This window comes from Euleptes europaea, chromosome 6 (genome assembly GCF_029931775.1).
Source record: "Euleptes europaea isolate rEulEur1 chromosome 6, rEulEur1.hap1, whole genome shotgun sequence".
Classification (NCBI taxonomy): domain Eukaryota; kingdom Metazoa; phylum Chordata; class Lepidosauria; order Squamata; family Sphaerodactylidae; genus Euleptes; species Euleptes europaea.
The window spans coordinates 102,440,504-102,460,754 of NC_079317.1; the positions used below are offsets into that span (position 1 = coordinate 102,440,504).

A 20,251-nucleotide genomic window follows, 5' to 3' on the forward strand; every position below is an offset into this window, starting at 1 on the left:
TAAAGTGTGGAATTCTCTGCCAAATAATTTTAAGTCAATGAAAGCACTTGGGATTGCTTTCCTTACTTTGTTTGGATCATCTTATGCTTGTGAGCAGCTGCTTTCAGCTTTGAATTATATCAAATCTGACACCAGAAACAGGCTAACAGATGACCTGAGTGCTGCATGTGTTGCTCTCAAACTTACAAAGTATGAGCCAAGGGTAGACAAATTATCAGCATGCACACAACAGCAAAAATCACATTAATTGTTCAAAAAATTTGATGATGTCCTCAAAGATGTCACAAAAATGGTGAATTACATCATGGCTCGTGCTCTGAATTGTTGACACTTTCAAGCACTTCTTGAGGAGGTTCAGGCACAGTATAATTGTTTACTTATGTACAATAATGTCCTGTGCCTGAGCAGAGGACGAGTCCTGGAGAGATGCATGCCAAATGCAAACCTTTACCTTTCAAGAAAAAGTTGTTTGTATCATTGAAAGCTCTGTTATTGTGTTTTTCTTTTAATGTAAAATATGTTAATGTATGAGTAGTTTTTTCTAAATTAAAACCTCAGTATTCAGGTTAAATTGCCGTATTGGCACTTGGCGATAAATAAGTGGGTTTTGGGTTGCAGTTTGGGCACTCGGTCTCTAAAAGATTTGCCATCACTGCCCTATAGCTTCTCCCCTTTTTCCGCTTCCTTCTCTCCTTTCCACCCACCTACCAGCCTACCTTTATTTGCTCCCCCCCCCTTCATCCTTCCTTCCGTTTGTGTTATTTATAGTCTGCCTTTCTCACAGGGACTCAAGGCAGATTACCCAAAGTGAGTCAGCAAATCAACAAAATGGGCCATTCAGTAACCAATGTATTAGGATTTTAGAAGTCTGGAATCACTAGAGAGAACTAAAGCATAGCATAAGTATTCACATGACACATTAAGCGGTACAGAAATTACATAAATAGGATCCTACTTGTAAGCTATACACAGCAGTATAGACCACAGCCCCTAATCATTTATTCAAGCCAGTTTGTAAAACCATTTTGTACAGTGCAATCCTATTACATGCACAGAACAACCCTCTCTTGGCAGAAAAGCCTTTTCTTGACAGCATCACCACAGGAAAAGTCAGGATAAGCTGTGCAGTAGCTAGTTGCTTGGGTGATTTGTGTGGTGGCCTAGCTAAGTCATGTAAGTTGTGTTGCTGCAAGTCACCCAAGTGAGCTGCACGGTGAGTTGTGCAGTAGCAAGTTGCCATCATAAGTCATCTGCTAGCAGCTGCCACCACCAGGCCTGACCAAGGTTGCTCAGGTTGCATGGCAGCGGGTCATCAAGGGGATCACACAATGGCTGCTGCTGCGCCGGGCCAAGTCACACCGCAGCAAGTTGTCTGCACAAGTCGTGCGGTGGCTGCCACTGGGTTGTGCAAGTTGAGCGGTAGTGAGCCACTCGGTGGTCACTGCTGAGCCGGGTCCCAGCAAGTCCACCCTTCATATATATATGAGATCTCTCTCTCTCTCTCTCTCTCTCTCTCTCTCTCTCTCTCTCTCTCTCTCTCTCTCTCTCTCTCTCTCTCTCTCTCTCTCTCTCTCTCTCTCTCTCTCTCTCTCTCTCTCTCTCTCTCTCTCTCTCTCTCTCTCTCTCTCTCTCTTATCTGCAGAAAAATAAAGCACTGGAAGCTTTCTGCGGAAAATTGTCCACCTTACATCTCTGTTGCTTACATCCCACTTTACACATTGGGCATCACTAATTCTAAAAGGAAGCACTATGGCTGATGATCTCTGTATAGTCTGGAGTTGGAAATTCTATTCTTTGCCTCATATGAGCCTTTGAACTAAGATGTCAGACGGTTTCAGTGGCATGTCCGGATTGAGATAGCTGAAAGTCTGTCATCCTGTATTATGTGATCTTACCATATAATTTGGTGAAGATATTTCCGCACGCTGGGGGGCAGAGAAGGATATGGGGGTGTGCAGAGTTCAGAGATGAGACTCCCATCTTGCCATGCAGCTATTACAGCTGAAGCTTACTCCTCACAGATGAGTCAGGCGACGAAGAATCAGTTTCTCAGACAGACAAGACCGAACTACAGAACACCCTGCGCACTCTCTCCAGTAAGGTGGAGGACCTCAGCACTTGTAATGACCTGATCGCCAAGCACGGAACAGCATTGCAGCGTTCTCTCAGTGAACTGGAGACCCTCAAGCTGCCTGCCGAGAGCAATGAGAAGATCAAGCAGGTCAACGAGCGGGCCACACTCTTCCGCATCACCTCCAATGCCATGATCAATGTAAGTGTGTGTCTCCAGAAGCTGGCTCTGAGTCTGCCAGATTGTAGACATGCTTTGACTGGTGGAAACTACTGCCTATGCTGTAGATCATTGTGACTTCTGTGGCTGATGTAGAGTACAAAGTGACAGGGCCTGGATCTCAGCTCTCTGTGAAGCGGAGGTGCCTGTCTTTGGGTGGGCCACCAATACAGTTTCTAGGGACATGAATTGTTGGTTTGGATGAGGTCTTTTGGCTTTTACTACTATGTTTCTGTCTTTGGTGGTGAATTAACCTTTTCAATTCCTAGGCTGCCTATGGCACTATATGTGCAAGTAAAATATAAGCATGCAGGGGGTTTTAAAAAGCTGCACACAAATTGCTGTTTTATATTGAACCCCTATAGCTCCTTATATTTCCTTTACGTATTGTAGTCACACAGAGAAAATAAAATAATATAATTACAAATATGATAATCCATTCTGAACCCTAGGGAAGGAAAGGGCAGGTTGAAAATCCAAGTTAAACCAGTAGAATAAATTAGACCTTTGAAATTGGGGGAAAGCAGAAGAAAAAGAATGGATAAGAAAAGGGAAACATTCTTTTATTCCTCTTATTCAAATCCTACACTTTTTTTAAGGAGCTGAGAGGAAACATGAATGGGGTTATCCCCCTCCCCCACATACACACACACACAACCACCCTGTTAAGAAGAAAAACGTGACTGCCTCAAGATAACCTAGTGAGCTTTATGGTTAAATCTGTCTGCCTGGTCCATGTCCAGCACTTAGACACTACTCCACACCAGCTGTAGGAAGCACCATGGAGAAAAAGCTTTTAGAAGAATTACACTGAATGCTGAAATTTGGTGGCCTTGATCATAACACTCAGAACTGCAGTTCTGGTTCCAGTCTTACTGTGTGCTGTCATGTCATCAAACTAATCCTTCAAAAGTTAAGATGGGGGGTGAGTACATCTTGCTCAGAGCACAAGATATCCACAAGAATCAGAATCGTAGAAGAGCTCTAAGGGAGGCATTGAGATGTGAATTTATATGGAGTCAATGCCATTCAGTTTAGTAAGATTAAGTAACATGAGTAAACATGTAGGATTGGAGAGGGACTGTAGCTTAGAAGTAGAGCATCTGCTTGGCAGGCAGATGGTCCCAGGTTCAGTCCTTAGCATTTAAAAAGGCTCAGGCATTACATGATGTAAAAGACATCCTGAGACCCTGGAGAACTGCTGCCAGTTTGAATAGACAATACTGACCTTGATGGACCATTGGTGTGAAGTACTGAAGTATAAGGTAGCTTCATGTGGTTATGTGATTTATCAGGTAGCGCCTAATCCTTGAGCTAAACTATGTGGTCACTAGTGCCCTAGAGGCAGTGTCCCGGTTCAGAACATTCTTGGTAACCCATTTGTCCTTCCCACAACTATTCTGGGAAGATTTGAACACAATTGAGATCAAGTCAACCAAATCTCAACTGGAGTAGTTGCCACCATTTCCTGCCTTTTTAAACAGGTGGGTAGGGTTTCCTGAGTATGTAACTCTCAGAGATTTGTATACAAATTCTGCTCTGAATTTTGATTTATTGACTACTTTGCGGGTCAAGCACCATATCTTTAAATTGTCTGAGGTAGTTTTGTATTTTGGCCAAAGCATTGTAAAGCCTGGAGAAAAAAACAAGAGATTTATTCCAAATGTTCAGACATATTTTGGAAAAAAGGCACGCTAACATCCTGATATTACGTTGATATTTAATGATATATATATCAGAGTAAGTTAGAATTACAAAGAATCTAGGAGTCACTGAGGTCATTCTGAAGGAGTAAAAGCCTGGAATCCACCTTGTGGATTCCATCATTCTCGAAGCACCTGGAGAACAGCAGTAATTGGCACAACTGGACTGGACTCCTAAGCCAGATCCTTCCATTACTGAGGGAAGCCTGTTCTTTGAAGACAGAATGACATCATAACACTGTAGAAGGCTTAAGCTTATACTGAGTTCCTTAAGGAATTGAATGGTAGCCATAGTTCAGAAATCTCCTAGTTAACCAGGGCTGCTAGTCTGGTGTACAGGAAGTCTCAGGGTGATTTCAAAGGGAATGTTAAAAAGGTGACAACTTTTGGTATCTATTCAGGAATAAGAACTAGCTTCATCTGGAACAAGTTTTTCTCATGACAAAATTGATACCCAATCAGTGTGTTGCAATTCCATTGCCAACTATCCAGCACATCTTTCAGACTGTCAGATGTTCCAGCTTTCTTTTTTTAATTAAAGGAAAGGGTTGTTGGGTTCCCCCCACCACAGACCTCCAAGATTCAGAGGAAACAATATTATAACACCTGTTCCTAACCACCCAAGTAAAAATGGTGTTTGCTAAAATGTGGTGTCTAGGAGGGGCATCTAAGCAGGAGTGGAAACTAGTTTACACTTCACCCTGAACCTTATTTTGACTTAGATTAGTAATAAAATTTACACTGCCCATGCATCTATGGCCATCTGTGTTCAGTGATTGTGCACGATGGTGTTTTCTCTGAGGCTGATGCTGGTGCTGCATGCTGATTGGATCTGGGGTGGGGGGGATAATGGCACATCTATCATGTTTCCCAACAGTTCTTCTTAATACACAAGAAGACACTGTTGACGCTGAAGACCACAGAGACCTAAAGAGCAGGCACAACAAGAGGTGTACTGGTGGTGCTTTTACCTGGGCTTGGGTAGTAATTGTTGTCTCCTCTTGGTGCTCCATACAGGCTTGCCGGGACTTCCTGATGCTGGCCCAGACACACAGCAAGAAGTGGCAGAAATCTCTTCAGTATGAACGTGATCAGCGCATCCGTTTGGAGGAGACGTTGGAGCAGCTGGCCAAGCAGCACAACCACCTAGAAAGGGCCTTCCGTGGAGCCACGGTTCTACCAGCCAATGCCTCTGGCAGCATGGATTCCACTAAAGGTAGGAGCCTAGGACTTTGGACTCGGGACTCTTCTTTGAGCCATACTCCATCATGATAGTGACCTCTCTTGGTTAACTCTCTTCCCCTAGGGTTTTCCTACTCTCTCCCACCCCCCCGCTGAGAAATTTGTGTAATCCCAGTGTGTTCTAAATAATCAAAACCAGAGAAGACAATGTCTGCTTGTTACTCTTACAGGATGTTTCTCGTCTAAGGGGGATCTGAGTGATGAAGATGATGAGAATGAGTTCTTTGATGCTCCTGAGAACATCACAATGCCTGAAAACATGGGCCACAAGTGAGTGATTCCCTACGGTCCCTGAGAATTCTGCGGCACTTTGAATACATCGTCCCTGTGTCATAGGCTAGAGATTGATAACTGGCAAGCTTCAGGCAAAATTTCACATCTCAGAATCTCACATGCCTGTTGTACCTTCCTTCACGATTGTGTGTATCTGTCAACTGGGAAGGAAGCAGTTCTGGCCTCTGGAGGGAAGGAAAAGATGAGAGAAGGTGCAGCGGAAGAAGAGAGGAAAGCATGATACACTGATTTGACTGTATAAAGCTGACTTACATGGAGTCAGTCCATTGGTCCATTTAGCCAAGTACGGTTTCTGGCTGGCAGTTCCCCTCTAGAATCTCAGGCAGAATTCTTTCCCAGTGCTAGGGCTGGCTCCTGGTTTTTCTAAGCTGTGGACAAGAGAGTGGCAAGTTGGCTGCTCTTCCCTCCCATGAGATTGGCTGAGGCTTTGCTTGGTGGACATTGATTTTCTTGATGCCCTTTTGCCTAATGAGCATGGTATGTATCCCATAAGCACGTCTGTCAAGAGCTGGCTCCCTGCCCAGAGACTAAATCCACAGATGCCCCAGTGAGTATGGAGCCTTCTGTAAGTGCTTTCCCGCTGCTATAAAGCCCTTCTCCTCCCTTCTCATCTTGTTTCAGTCTTACTCTCGCTCAACACACAGTCATTTCTATGCCACCACTTCCAGTCTGGAATGAGTAGTGGAGAAGAAAATTCTCCGTCACACATCCCTTCCCCATCATGAACAGGAGCTATAAACATCTGGCTGTCACTAGGCAACAGTCTCACACTTAGAACTCACAGGCTATCAAGATGGAGGGGGGGAGTATTATGTGGGAGACACTACTGGCAACGGCATCACATGTTTTTGTTTTATATCTCTGAAGCAGGTGAACATTGTAGAGAGCGAGAAAAGTACTTGGGGAGGCATGACAAACCTTCCTGATTCTTTAAGTGGCCTTCAGGAGAAACTGGTTGCCAACCAGGCCTTCACAGGGGGGTGGGGGACAAGGCATTGTTTTCTGAACCATTTCTTTGCTTAGTACAGTTAGGTTGGTTGGAGAATCTGGTTCTGCTTTCTGTAGTGTCTTATGCCATCTCTCTGATTCCTTTAGACGAACTGGCAGCAACATCAGTGGTGCTAGCAGTGACATCAGTCTCGATGAGCAGGTAGTCCCCATCTTTGATTTGAGGGGTGGGAAGGAACCGTTTAGCTTTTTCATTAGATGATATTGAGTTACCCTAGAGAATGAGAAAATTGAAACATGAGTGTCTTTTGAAGCTTCTGGAGTGACATTACTGTTTTAGTGGCTTGAAGTATAGCTCCCTTGCCTTTTAAGAGATGGTATCTGCATGGAGGATGAAATACCAAGGGCAATATGAGTGGTTTTGAGAAAACAGGACCAGGAGACATTCTTGATAAAAGTGTAAGACTCAGACCAATACATTAAAGCAGGGCTTCCTGAAAAGGGGAGAGGGGTGTTATATCTTCTTTTAGGAGATGGAGGCAGAATGGAAACACGTGGTCATTGACCACATAAACATTTTTATTTGCTTTCCACAGGAAGTGAGTCGGTTGTCCAGAAGAATAGATATAATGTATCCCATAGGACTAGCTTTATTTTTATTCTTTTGTTCCGTGGGTGTGTTTAAATCTTATTGCACTGAAAATTAATGGTTCTGTGCACCGCTTACTGCCTTATAGGTGAGGCTGATAAAGAGGAGAAGAGCAGTTAAGTCTTGGGCAAAGTAAAGTAGAAACCAAGAGACTACATCAGGGGTGGGGAACCTCAGGCCCAGGGGCCGTATGCGGCCCCCGAGGACATTTTTTGTGGCCCTCGGGAGCTCGGGGCCCCCGCCGAGGAGAAACGGCACAGGGCGGCCCTCCCTGAGGGTGTTCCTGGGGCCATGGCTTGCAGGGATGCTGCGGCGCCCTTTGGACCTCCTCTCGCCAACTGACGGCTGTTAGTCGGCAAGAGGAGGGGGAGGGACACTTCCCCCAATGCTGCCCCCTATAGCCGCAGCGTGCAGGAATGCCGGGGCACACTGTAAGCCCCTCTTGCTGCCTGTCGGCTGTTGAGCAGCGAGAGGGAGTGGGGGGAAAGAGGCCTGCGGCTCCTGGTGGCAGAGCATGCACGCAGGAGCCGATCGGGCTTCGGGGGGCCTTTTGTGGATTCTGGGGGTGGGAGGGCATGGAGCCTGGGGCCAGAGTGCGTGGGGCTGGCGGGTATGTGTGGGGGGCTTTTCTCTCTCCCTCTCTTTCTTTGTCTGTCTCCCTCCAGCCTTTTCTTTCTCCCCCTCTTTCCATTTCTTTCTCCCTCTCTCCCTTTTCCTCTTTCTCTGTTTTCCTTCCTTCCTCCCTTACTGATCGACTGCGGGCTGCGCCCCCAGCACCTCGTTTGCTCGGGCTCACCGCTGGCTGCCCTCCCTCCTGGGAGGGGGGAGGAGCGGGGGAGCCCCCAGGCCTTCTCTGCATTGCCTCCCCTGTGGTTGCCAACCTCCAGGTGGTAGTATTCAAAAAACAGCTAATAAGTGCTTACAGGAGTGTAGAATTCAAAATATGGCACTTAAACAGAAATATCCAAATCAGGAGAGTCACGATGCAAAACTTGCAGTTAGAGTAATGTATTGGAACATTAGAAACAAAGCCACTTCTAACGCAACAAATATACAATTAGAACGAAGTTCCAAAACAAATACAAATACAAATTGTAAGCATATGCCGGCAGCGCTCGGCTAGATTCAGTTCGTGATCTGTGGTGTACTTAACAGAAGCTGAGAGCGTCACAGAAACTGGGTGCTTCTGAACATCCAGAAACAACAACAAAAAACTGCCAGGATGCCTGCTTGTTTTACTCTGCAGGATCAGCTAAAGAATCTGTAACGACTGCTGAAGAAAAGAAGCATAGTCAGAATATTGCACGGAACATTCAAAAGGCTTGAGAAAGTCTATACGAAATGGAACTTTACCGGATTTCCATTGCTACTCTACTCTTGGTTCCCGGTGCTGTATGAAGTGACTGTTAAGTACACCACAGATCACGAACTGAATCTAGCCGAGCGCTGCCGGCATATGCTTACAATTTGTATTTGTATTTGTTTTGGAACTTCGTTCTAATTGTATATTTGTTGCGTTAGAAGTGGCTTTGTTTCTAATGTTCCAATACATTACTCTAACTGCAAGTTTTGCATCGTGACTCTCCTGATTTGGATATTTCTGTTTAAGTGCCATATTTTGAATTCTAACCTCCAAGTGGTGGCCGGAGACCTGGCAACCCTAGCCTCCCCCCCTCACCGGGAGATCTACACCTGATATGGCCCCCGAATGATGTTATAAATGTGCAAATGGCCCTTGGCAGGAAAAAGGTTCCTCACCCCTGGACTACAGGATTCGATGATCAGCTGCATCCTTGCCATCTGGCTTGACTGGTATTTTATTTATTTTCAAGTATAAACACCAGCTGGAGGACACCAGGAAGGAGAAGAGAACCCGAATCCCCTACAAACCAAATTATAGCCTCAACTTGTGGAGCATCATGAAGAACTGCATTGGCAAGGAACTCTCCAAGATCCCCATGCCAGTGAGTCCCCTCATTATAGTGCCAGTAGCAAGTTCTGGGGCTTCATGTTCTGTGAGAGAGAAGGCTAGGAAGTCAGCCTCTCTGTTATCCCCAAGAAGAGTTAGGTGGAGCTCACCCATGCTGCAGTAAGCTCTGTGGCATGAGAGTTGACATAAACTCACAGCCTGTCCAGCCCCATGTCAACATGATTTGTCCCAGAAAGCTCTTCTGGCCGTAACTTGCTGCTTCTTCCCCCAGGTTAACTTCAATGAGCCCTTGTCCATGCTGCAGCGCCTAACAGAGGACCTGGAATACCATGAGCTGTTGGACCGGGCAGCCAAGTGTGAGAGCTCCCTGGAGCAACTCTGTTATGTGGCTGCTTTTACTGTATCATCTTACTCCACCACCGTCTTCCGTACTAGCAAGCCATTCAACCCCCTCTTAGGGGAGACCTTTGAGCTAGACCGGCTGGAGGAGAATGGCTACCGTTCCCTCTGTGAGCAGGTGAAGAGCAAGAGTGCATTTTTCTTCTGATTCTAAGCTTGGAAGTAGCTCTCTTGACGTTTCAATTTTAAAGAACTTTAAAGCTTCATTGATTTGGCTAGAGCTTGCTTCCAAGCCAAGCATGCTTGTGTGTGTGTAAAGTGCCTTCAAGTCGCAGCCGACTTATGGCGACCCCTTTGGGGGTTTTCATGGCAAGAGACTAACAAAGGTGGTTTGCCAGTGCCTTCCTCTGCACAGCAACCCTGGACTTCCTTGGTGGTCTCCCATCCAAATATTAACCAGGGCTGACCCTGCTTAGCTTCTGAGATCTGACGAGATCAGGCTAGCCTGGGCCATCCAGGTCAGGGCAAGCATGCTTAGGGCCCTAGCTTATTCACGTTTGGGATCTCGATGAGTATCCCCGGGGGCTTTATGGCTGGAACGGGATGTCTCCCCCCCCCTTTCTTCACCTTTCTTCTGTCCTGTCACTTCCAGGTGAGCCACCACCCCCCAGCTGCTGCCCATCATGCTGAATCAAAGCATGGCTGGACCCTTCGTCAGGAAATTAAAATCACCAGCAAGTTCCGTGGCAAATATCTCTCCATTATGCCACTGGGTGAGTCTTTACCTCTGGATGCCATTGTCAGACTGCCCTTCTGGGAGGGCCTGGTAGACTAATGCGGCCATTTGGCAAGCTGAGTTCAACCAGCAATCTCCAGCTTAGACCAGATCCTGAGGTTACTGGTCTGTTCCTAGCCATCTGGGAAGGTAGCAAGCACTCTATTCTATCTGTCCATCAACAAAGAATTGTCCTGTATGTGTATGGCATACTTGGTTTATATAGTGCATTCATCCTTGCAGCACATGTTTCTGGCATGTATGTCTTCTTTGACGTTCTTGCAAGCATAAAATGGGCACTTCCCTAAAAGCAAAATAATGGGTGGATCAGTTTAATCATTAGCTGAACCTGGATTTGAATGCAAGTCTTCCAGTACTGTCAGATATTCCTGTCTCAATGGATTTTGGGTACCCTTACTGATGAAGGTTGTGGGGTAGAGAGCTGACCTGAGCACTGCCTTCCTATTTCTAGGTACCATCCACTGTATCTTCCATGCAACTGGCAATCACTACACATGGAAAAAGGTCACCACCACAGTACACAACATCATCGTGGGCAAATTATGGATAGACCAGGTGAGTCAAAAATAGACAAAAACCTCTTGTAAGGTGGCACATAGGAGCCGTATACATGTTTAGAAGAGATGGGAGCCAGGACCTCTGAGATCCTGTTCCAGACCTGCCATTGTATTCAGCAACTGCACAACATCATATTGAGTGTGTTGCATATATGGTAGTGTGCCTACTTATCTCTGCCTTCACAACTTCTTCCCTCCAGTCTGGCGAGATCGAGATTCTGAATCACAAGACCAATGAAAAGTGTATTCTCAAGTTTGTTCCTTATAGCTACTTCTCAAGAGATGTGGCCAGAAAGGTAAGATGCCGTGTACTCTGATCATTGCAAAGGTTGTGAAGGGCTCTATATGCCAGAAAGGGGAAAGGGCTGATCACTGCTCGGTGGCAAGAGGGGTTTCAGACATGTTGAAGGGTGTCCTTCAAGTTGAAGCAGTGACTTTCCCAGTAGGGCCTTTGCAGAGGGTTGTTTGAATGTGTTACAATTGCTGGGAGGCTGCTTGCATTGTTTTTGGCACTCTGAAAAGCCAGTCTGTTGGCAGAGCAGCGCTTGAACGGAGATGGATGCTCTCCAGCTTCTAGGTTAGCCTAGGGAAAGCTGAAACACAGTCTTTCTAAGGTTTGTCAATAGTCTTGCTGAAAAGAACAATCAGGACTGTTCTCAATGACCCACTTAACTATCTCCTATTCCAGGTCACTGGAGAGGTACTAGATTCCTTGGGGAAAGTGCACTTTGTGTTACTAGGCACTTGGGATGAGAAGATGGACTGTTTCAGGGTGTCAACAACTAGCATGGAGAATGGTAGTGAAAGCCGGCAGCGAGCACATGAAGCAGAGGACAGCAGGGTCATGCTGTGGAAGAGGAACCCACTCCCGTGAGTAAGGAAGGTTGCTTGGCTCCCCCAAGTGGGTTGCTGATGCTGCCCTATGGAGAAATGCTTTTACAGCCGCAAGAGCCACAAGCTGGCTTTATGTTTAAACAGCAACTGAGATTCTCAGGATGCGGTTTCTGTACTTCTGTGGTGTTGTTGCAGGGTATGGACAACCATGGATAGTTATGATCCCAAAACCCAAAGGGCCAGAACTTGCATGGTCTCACCTTTCCCCTGATTACTGCCATAACAGCAAAGTTATGCCAACTTTCTGTTCTAGAATTTGGGCTGCGTATCAGAGCCTTGCTGCTGTTTGATTCCTAGAATCATAGAATTGGAAGGGACCACCAGGGTCATCTAGTCCAACCCCCTGCACAATGCAGGAAATTCACAACTACCTCCCCCACACACCCTAAGTGACCCCTTCTCCATGCTCAGAAGATGGCCAGGAGGCTAATGTCTTCTTAAAAGCCTCCAGGGAAGGAGAGCTTACCATCTCCCGTGGAAGCCTGTTCCACTGAGGAACCCCTCTAACTGTTAGAAAATTCTTCCTAATGTCTAGACGGAAACTCTTGATTTAATTTCAACCCGTTGGTTCTGGTCCGACCTTCTGGGGCAACAGAAAACAACTCAGCACCCTCCTCTATATGACAGCCCTTCAAGTACTTGAAGATGGTTATCATATCACCTCTTCAGGCTAAACATTCCCAGCTCCTTCAACCTTTCCTCATAGGACTTGGTCTCCAGACCTCTCACCACCTTTGTTGCCCTCCTCTGGACACATTCCAGCTTGTCTACATCCTTCTTAAATTGCAGTGCCCAAAACTGAACACAGTACTCGATGTGAGGTCGAATTAGAGCAGAGTAAAATGATACCATCACTTCTCGTGATCTGGACACTATACTTCTGTTGATACAGCCCAGGATCGCATTTGCCTTTTTAGCTACCGCATCACACTGCTGACTCATGTTCAGTGTTTGGTCTACTAAGACCCCAAGATCCTTTTCACACACACTACTGTTCAGACAAGCCTCCCCCATCCTATAATTATGCATTTGATTTTTCCTACCTAAATGCAGAACTTTACATTTATCTTTGTTGAAGTGCATTTTATTCGTTTTAGCCCAATTCTCCAGCCTGTCAAGATCATCCTGTCTTCTACCGTATTTGCTACCCCTCCCAATTTAGTATCATCTGCAAATTTAGTAAGCATTTCCTCTGTTCCTTCATCCTCTCCTTTCCCTCTTTTTCTTATTCAGGAAGAATGCTGAGAACATGTACTATTTCTCAGAGCTGGCTTTGACGCTCAATGCTCTGGAAAGTGGTACTGCTCCCACGGACAGCAGGCTTCGGCCTGACCAGCGACTCATGGAGAATGGGCGCTGGGATGAGGCCAATGCAGAGAAGCAACGCCTCGAGGAGAAGCAGCGTATCTCCCGCAAAAGACGTGAAGCCGAGGCAGTGAAGGCCACAGAGGATGGTAAGACTTAATTCTCTTTATCACCCTGAAGTAAACTATGAGCATGTGAGCATGCAAAGGTGCCATGCTGTTAGATCAATAGTTTGGCTAGTCCACTATTGTCTGCTGTCCTGAGCTCATGTTCCATGAGATTCCTTGAAGTAGAGGATGTGAATTTGGGTCCTCCTGCAGGCAAAGCACATGGCCTATAGCTATACACTTGTCCAAGAAGAACACTTGGAACTACATTGCTAAGGAGAGATACCAGTCAAATGTCTTGTTAATGAAAATCCTCATTTGCGCTCACCTCCTTTTCTATCTTCTGTTTGCAGGAACTCCTTATGACCCTTATAAGGCAATGTGGTTTGAGCGGAAGAAAGACCCAGACACCAAGGAGGTGGCCCACGTATACAGGGGGGGCTACTGGGAGAGCAAAGAGATGCAGGACTGGAGTATGTGCCCTGATATCTTCTGAGCTGGAAGCAGCTGGACTTTTGAGAAGAGGAGGAAAAATGGGTAGCAGAAGAATGGAAGGGAGCAGCTGATCATGTGACTTCCTGCCTAGTGCTTTCCTCACCAAATCTGTCTGTCTTAACCAATCACTTGTTTTGAATCAATCACCCAAAGCAGAATCCAGCAGTGGTGATTGGCTGGGTTGCCTTAGCTGATTGAAGCTGATGTCTGGATCCCTGGATGGCTAGGGACATATCTGAGTAGAGGACTGCATACTCAGTTTCCCCTTTCCTGTGCTCACAACCCTACACGTTTGGGGAGGAAGAGGGGAACAACATGGTGCTGTATACAGTTTGCCCCTCTTTTCTACCTTCAGATAGAGATGGTTCAATAGCATGTAGTCAAGACCATGAATGTATGCTCCAAGGAGATTGTTGGAGGAAGATGTTAAGGACATCTGCCATAAAATGTTGTTCTGGTTCCCGTTAGGTAGCCTGTCCTTAGTCAAGGTGTCACAAGTGAGGCCTCTGAAGCATTGGGTGTCTTTCCAGGAGCTATCATCTTTCAGTCTGCTCTGGGAGCAAAGCAGCTACTGATGTCCTAGAGCTGGGATGAGGGAAGAGGCTAGCTCTGGTCCCAATGGAACCCTCCTTTGGGGCTCATTCAGACATCCACACGGTGGCAGGAAAATAAACTGTTCTCCCTTCTTCTCAACCCCACACAACGCCAGACCCTGATACCTTCCCCACATGCACTCTGCTGGGACACTACGATTCAAGATTCCCTCTGCCTAAAGCCCCTGGCAACCTCTAGCTTAATGCACACCTGTTTATATGTATATTATATATATGTAGAGAAAGAGAGATCTAATTTTAGTTTTGATTCTCCCCCCCCCCCCCCGTACCTCTCCCATCCTACGGACCCCATTTTGTAAAATCTGCCCTGCTTGGTCTCCTTCCACTGCCCCCCAGACCAAGAGAGATCTTCTGCAGAAAGAGGAGCCGTGGACAATTACTTGTCTTGCCTCTTTTTAAAAAAATGTCATCTGATGTGGAAGCTGAAGCTTGGTAGCATCGATTGTAAAGTTGTGCAGGCATAAACCAGGTGTTTCTCAATACTGTTGAAAAATAACAACATTGTGGCAATTCCCAGCTAGTCTTGGACAGCTCTGGTCACATCTGCCAAAGCTGGATCCTAAGGTTGTGAAAGGGTGCTGCCACCATGCGTAGAGACGGGTAAGGGCACAGAGGCTGCCCACGCCAGGCTCAGACTTGGAGGAAAGTGTGGACAATAAGGCAGCCCCTACCCATGGCTAAGGATCAGCAATGAGGTGCCTTCCTTCTGTGTGTTTCTCCTTTATATTTTCTTTCTGTTCGTTGACTTTTGAACTTTAGCCGCTGAAGAGGTGATGATGGTTCCGCCTGGGGCTGCTTGCTGGTGAGATGGAATCGTCTTACTGACTGGGAGAAATGAGGCCATGAGCCCTGCCTTCCCAGCAGCAAAGGGCAGTGCTGCTGACTGGGAAAGAGGGGGCTTTGGGTGGGGTCTCTGCATTATTTGCTGCTTGGTCCCTGTTTAAAGCCTGTTCTTTGCAGCTGGTGGAGGCTGATACTCCCTTGGATGGGTTTATGGCAGGCTTTAAAGAGAAAGAGAATCCCTGCAATTCTATTTTTGGGGTTTTTTTGCCTTACTGTCTTTTTTCCAAGAAAACTAAATTAAATAATGAAACCTGAAATATCCAGGTTGGGGTTTGTGTGTGTGTGCGTGTGTGTGTGTGTATGTGAGTGTGTGTGTGTGTGTGTGTCCCCTGCTTAATGTTCAGGCTTGAAAGGATTTAGTATATTTGTCCTTCTGATGGGTGGCATGTAGAATACTGCACTCCATACAATTTACACCTTTGCTCTTTCTCTTACAATGCCTTTGCTGGTTCTGGCAGATAGAAGTTGTGTAAAGCTTTCCAGCCTTTGTGGATACACTTGATCCTGCGTGTAGCTTTAGGGAGGCTTGAAACAGGCTGGCCTTGGGGGTCTGCTGGGACTCTTTCTGAAATCCATATGGCTTACCAGAGGAATGCACTGTTGGAGAAACGCATCGTTGGATCTAGCCAACAGTTTTTATCCAAGATACTTTCAATTCCACTGGTGTGTGTTGGTAGCTGCTGCTGCTGGGAAAAATGCTTGCAGTTACCAGCTGTTAGACTGGAGAACTCTAAATCAGGGTACAGTACTATATTTAACTGAGCATGCCTGGGAAGCAAATTCTTGGAGCATTTATTTGCACCAGGACTTGGTTCTTTCATATGATCAGACAGTGACTGCTGTCTAGAAGCTTCTAGTGCCTGATGGCACATCAGGTAAGCCAAGTCTAGAATTGGCAGGGCCAACCAGAAGAACTTTTTTAGGGCTAAACGAGTTTTGTTCCAGTGCGGTGGAGCCAAGGCTGAATCCTTTTGCAGATGCATGACTATTCATTGGTGGGAGGGCTTTTTGAAGATATTTCCTCTCGTTATTATTGGTGGAGGGGGCAGATGGGTTGGTGCTTTGCCAGTGCTGCTGCTACTGCAACACAAGTTTTCAATCTAGCCTTACACTCAGTGGAACTATAGTTGTTTGTCCTTTTCCAAGAACTGTTACCTGCTACTGAAAACCACCAAAGCTATATATGACTAAAACACATTCATGTCAACTCACAAAAGGTTGAAGTTGTAGAACCATCACTTCCGTGGTGTAAGAGACAAGTAAAGAATCAAGATTGGGTCAGGGAGTCCAATTTTATGGGATTCGGAAGGGGTCCCCCCCCTCCATAGCCAACCATTGCAAAGTTTGCAATGTGAATTTGGGGGCTCTACCTTGAAAAATAACCCCTCAGGACCCAAGAAAATTATTCGGCTTTTTCCGGAATTGCCTATTAGGCTTCAACTTTCTCCCCAGGTTTGTGCATTCAGTAAACCAGAACTGGAAATTTACTGAAATGGCTAATTTCTGGTTTATTTTCTGTTCGGGTTTATCGATATGCACACACCTACTCTTAACACACACACACACACACAAGAAAGCTTATGGGCAAGAGGCGGTAGAGATGCAGAGTAATGGGAGAAGGACCTAAGAATGAACTGAAAGGAAATTCTGATAGTGAAAAGGCTGCAGCCAACCTGTCACAGAATCTTTCATGCCACCTCCTGCATGTATATGGGCCCTGGCCTCGAACTGGGTTGGTTTCCCCATTCCTACACATGAAGCCAGCAGGGTGACCTTGGGCTAGTCACAGTTCTCTTAAAGATCTCTCACAGGGAAGGTGATTGTAAGCTGGTTTGATTCTTCCTTAAGTAGTAGAGAAAGTCAATATATAAAAACCAACTCTTCTAAACAAGATGCATTTCTGAAGGTGCTGTGCAATTACACACAAAGCATTTTCCTTTTCAAAAAAAAGCAGCTTCTTCAATGCCGTATCTAGTATTATTCCTGGGGAAAGGTTGGCTGTATATATTGGGGGGGGGGGCGTTTACCGGAAGCACTAACTGCAGCATTTCCTGAGCGTTCCATAGAAATCCAGTAGCATCTTAGGGACTAACAACTTAAGCTGTTATGAGTCACTTCATCAGATGCACAAAGTGTCCACCCATAGCATCTCTGTTTGTACTTAAAATTACAAGAACAGAAAAGGTTTGCGGGGGGATAGGTATGTGATCAGAGTTCCTGTGCTGCATATGTGCCTCCAGGTGGTTCCCTCTTCTAGTGTCACTTACTAGCATTTCATCCACAGTTTTTTTGTGACGTGATAAAAATTTGTCAGAATGAAAACTTGAAGTGATTGCCCTGTTGGCCTTGAACAGTGCAGTGTAACACTAAATAATGCCCTAAGTTTAAAATCTGATTAGGGGAGCCAGTAGAGGCAGAGGTCAACCTCTATTTCTGACCGGTGTATTTGAATGATTTTGGCAAGGGCTGGCTGTCATGCTTTACTGCTGCAGGATGGGACTAAATGTTCCTATCAAAATCCCCTTTGCTGTACCCTAATCTTCCTAGGCAACAGCTGCTCAAATGCTGCCTGCTTATGGCACTCACTCTAACTCCGACACAGGCCTACTTTTTCACCAACTCAAAAGCCTTTTGGATTGCTTTTCTGTGATGATTTAATTTGTATGTTCAAATGCTTAGCTGTGCCTGATCAAGCAGTATTACTGGACTGAGTCCAATCCAACTGAGTCAGTCAAAACCCGTGTAGTGACAAATAGGGGGACAGTGGCTGGGGCTAAATATAGCTACACTGCTGTGCTTGGAAGGAAATATTAAACAACCATAACACAGCAGAAAGAAGCTTCACTGCATAGGCAAAATAAGAGCAACTGAGGCAGAATGTTAGGAAATAAGGGGAGTCTCAGCTCTGTAATGGGCTGGTTCTAAAAGAGTAAAATTAAGATAAAAGCACACAGGTATACAGCACAATATGTAGCTTTACTCTTCCATACTGTAAAAACGGGGGGAAATTGAGATTTCAGGTGAGCTTGCCTAGCAGTAAATTACCATAAACTGCTTTCAATAATGAGCTATGGAGTACAGTAAAAGAGACTCGTGTTCTGGGTTAAGCCAGATGAGGCAGCCTCTAAAGCAGTGGTTCCCAACCTTTTTTTGACCAGGGACCACTAGGACTTTTTTGTTCGGTGCAGGGACCCCAAGGTTCGAAATAAAAACTCCGAGAATTTGAAAATAAACTTTAACCGTAACTGTTAGTTAAACATTAAACTTAGAATAATATTTGAATATATATATTTTATAATAGAGAACTTTTAATTGAAAATATTAATTTATTGTGGGTTTATAACTTTGTTTCGGGGACCCCGGTTGGGAACCAGTGCTCTAAAGGGATCACATTCAAGTCTGTATGTACAAGAACCCGGAGTCTAGGAGTCCACATCCCTGAAGCTTTGGCAATCCTATCTCAAGGCATATGTCCTTTCGGAAGCACCATTATGGAACGAAGTTCGCACTCGCCACGGCACCTGAAAATCTAGCGTCCAATATTATGCCTAGAGCTATGAGGGACTTGGGAACTGAAAGGAGATACCAGCCACATCCAACATCTTCCTGGCAAACATGGGAGGAGTGTGAGGGAACGAAACTTTATCCAAAATGTTGGGGGGGGGGGAATACTAACAGAATAGTGCCTGTTGAGAAGAAGTCCTGAACTGGTATCTCAGGTTCTTTCCTGGTTAGGAAAATCAGGTGCACAAAGCTGTACCTTTGTATAATTTCATCCTGCATTACCCGAGCTGTGGCCAGTGTTAGCCGCTTATGAGTAACCCCCTCTATGCCAGTTTGAGTGCCTGGCGAGCAAAGTAAAACCTGAAGTCTACAATTTCGATTATCCTGAAAGAAAGCCACTAACAAAGGGCATCCCAAGCAACTTCTGACAGTATTGAAATAAGACTTTATCATTTATCAAGGGGAAAAAAATGTTACTGCTTTAGGGTTATCAGGTCCACCCTGGCCACTGGTGGGTGGGTGGGGTAACCAGATCCAGGTTGGGAAACTCCCAGAGATTTAGAGATGGACCCTGGGGAGGGCAGGGACTTCAGTGGGGTTGAATGCCATCCAGTCCACCCTCCAAAGTATCCATTTTCTCCAGGGGAACTGATCTTTGTCATCTGGAGGTAAGCTTTAATTCCAGGGGATCCCCAGGTCCCACCTGGAGGCTGGCATCACTACCTGTTTGTTTGTTTGTTTCCATTTGTTACCCCGCTCTTCCCAGCCAAAGCCAGGTTCAGAGCGGCTAAGATTCAGCGGCACTCTGATTTCTTTACAACTTTGTTGATGTCTCTGAGTCAAATATTTCCCTACATATTCACACATACAAAAGACTGGGTCCCTGCACAAGTTCAAAGGAAAGGCAAAGGCATGTTGCCGAGAATGGCTGCTCAATAGATGGTGGCAGTTTATGACTTGGAGAACTGAGTGAAACGTTCTCATCTTTGCTGGAATCCTTCCAATCTTTGGCGGTACTGCCGTCTTGTGGCCACATTTAAGAGTGGCAAGACTTTCAGATAATGAATCGGATGTTGCGTACTACGCCATCTGGGGGTATATAAGGAACTTAACAAAGTCATCCGTACCTAACACTGGCCATTTATGCACCGGGGAGGGGGGGGGTTTGCCTTGGATTTGCCGCTCTCTAGATGCGTATTTTCCCCATCTGAATTCTCAGAGCTCTGCGTGGGGGCTTATTGAGTTTTGAGAATTTGGATGGGGGAAATGTGCGTCTAAGCCTAAGGAGTAGCAAATTCAAGGCAAAACCTCCCACCCATTAAAAAACAACACGCAATTGCTTCTGTCAAAAAACATCTAAGAGACATTTTATTCTAACAAGCCAGCCAATTGGTTCTTGTGGGTTATCCGGGCTGGGTGACCGTGGTCTTGGAATTTTCTTTCCTGACGTTTTGCCAGCAACTGTGGCAGGCATCTTCAGAGTAGTAACACTGAAGGACAGTGTCTCTCTAGTGTTACTACTCTGTGTTACTACTCTGAAGATGTTACTACTCTGTGTTACTACTCTGAAGATGCCTGCCACAGTTGCTGGCAAAAAGTCAGGAAAGAAAATTCCAAGACCACGGTTACACAGCCCGGATAACCTACAAGAACCAACGAACTGACCGTGAAAGCCTTCGACAAGCCAGCCAATTTTCTTCTCATGTTCAGGTCAAGTAGAGCCTGGACCTGGACCTGTGAA

At 45.7% G+C, this 20,251-nt stretch overlaps 1 protein-coding gene across 1 annotated transcript in view; it reads left to right on the plus strand.

Moving 5' to 3' along the window:
* OSBP (oxysterol binding protein) overlaps window positions 1–13,964 on the plus strand; it is a 28,194-nt gene extending 14,230 nt beyond the window's left edge. Inside the window, exons 3-14 of the mRNA XM_056852211.1 lie at window positions 2,022–2,272; window positions 5,011–5,215; window positions 5,406–5,505; window positions 6,625–6,679; window positions 8,959–9,090; window positions 9,328–9,573; window positions 10,048–10,168; window positions 10,643–10,746; window positions 10,949–11,044; window positions 11,437–11,618; window positions 12,876–13,096; window positions 13,408–13,964. Of these exons, the coding sequence (XP_056708189.1) occupies window positions 2,022–2,272; window positions 5,011–5,215; window positions 5,406–5,505; window positions 6,625–6,679; window positions 8,959–9,090; window positions 9,328–9,573; window positions 10,048–10,168; window positions 10,643–10,746; window positions 10,949–11,044; window positions 11,437–11,618; window positions 12,876–13,096; window positions 13,408–13,550 (1,856 nt within the window). The 3' untranslated portion in view covers window positions 13,551–13,964. The remainder of the gene's footprint in view (window positions 1–2,021; window positions 2,273–5,010; window positions 5,216–5,405; window positions 5,506–6,624; window positions 6,680–8,958; window positions 9,091–9,327; window positions 9,574–10,047; window positions 10,169–10,642; window positions 10,747–10,948; window positions 11,045–11,436; window positions 11,619–12,875; window positions 13,097–13,407) is intronic.
* Window positions 13,965–20,251: the final 6,287 nt, after the last annotated feature.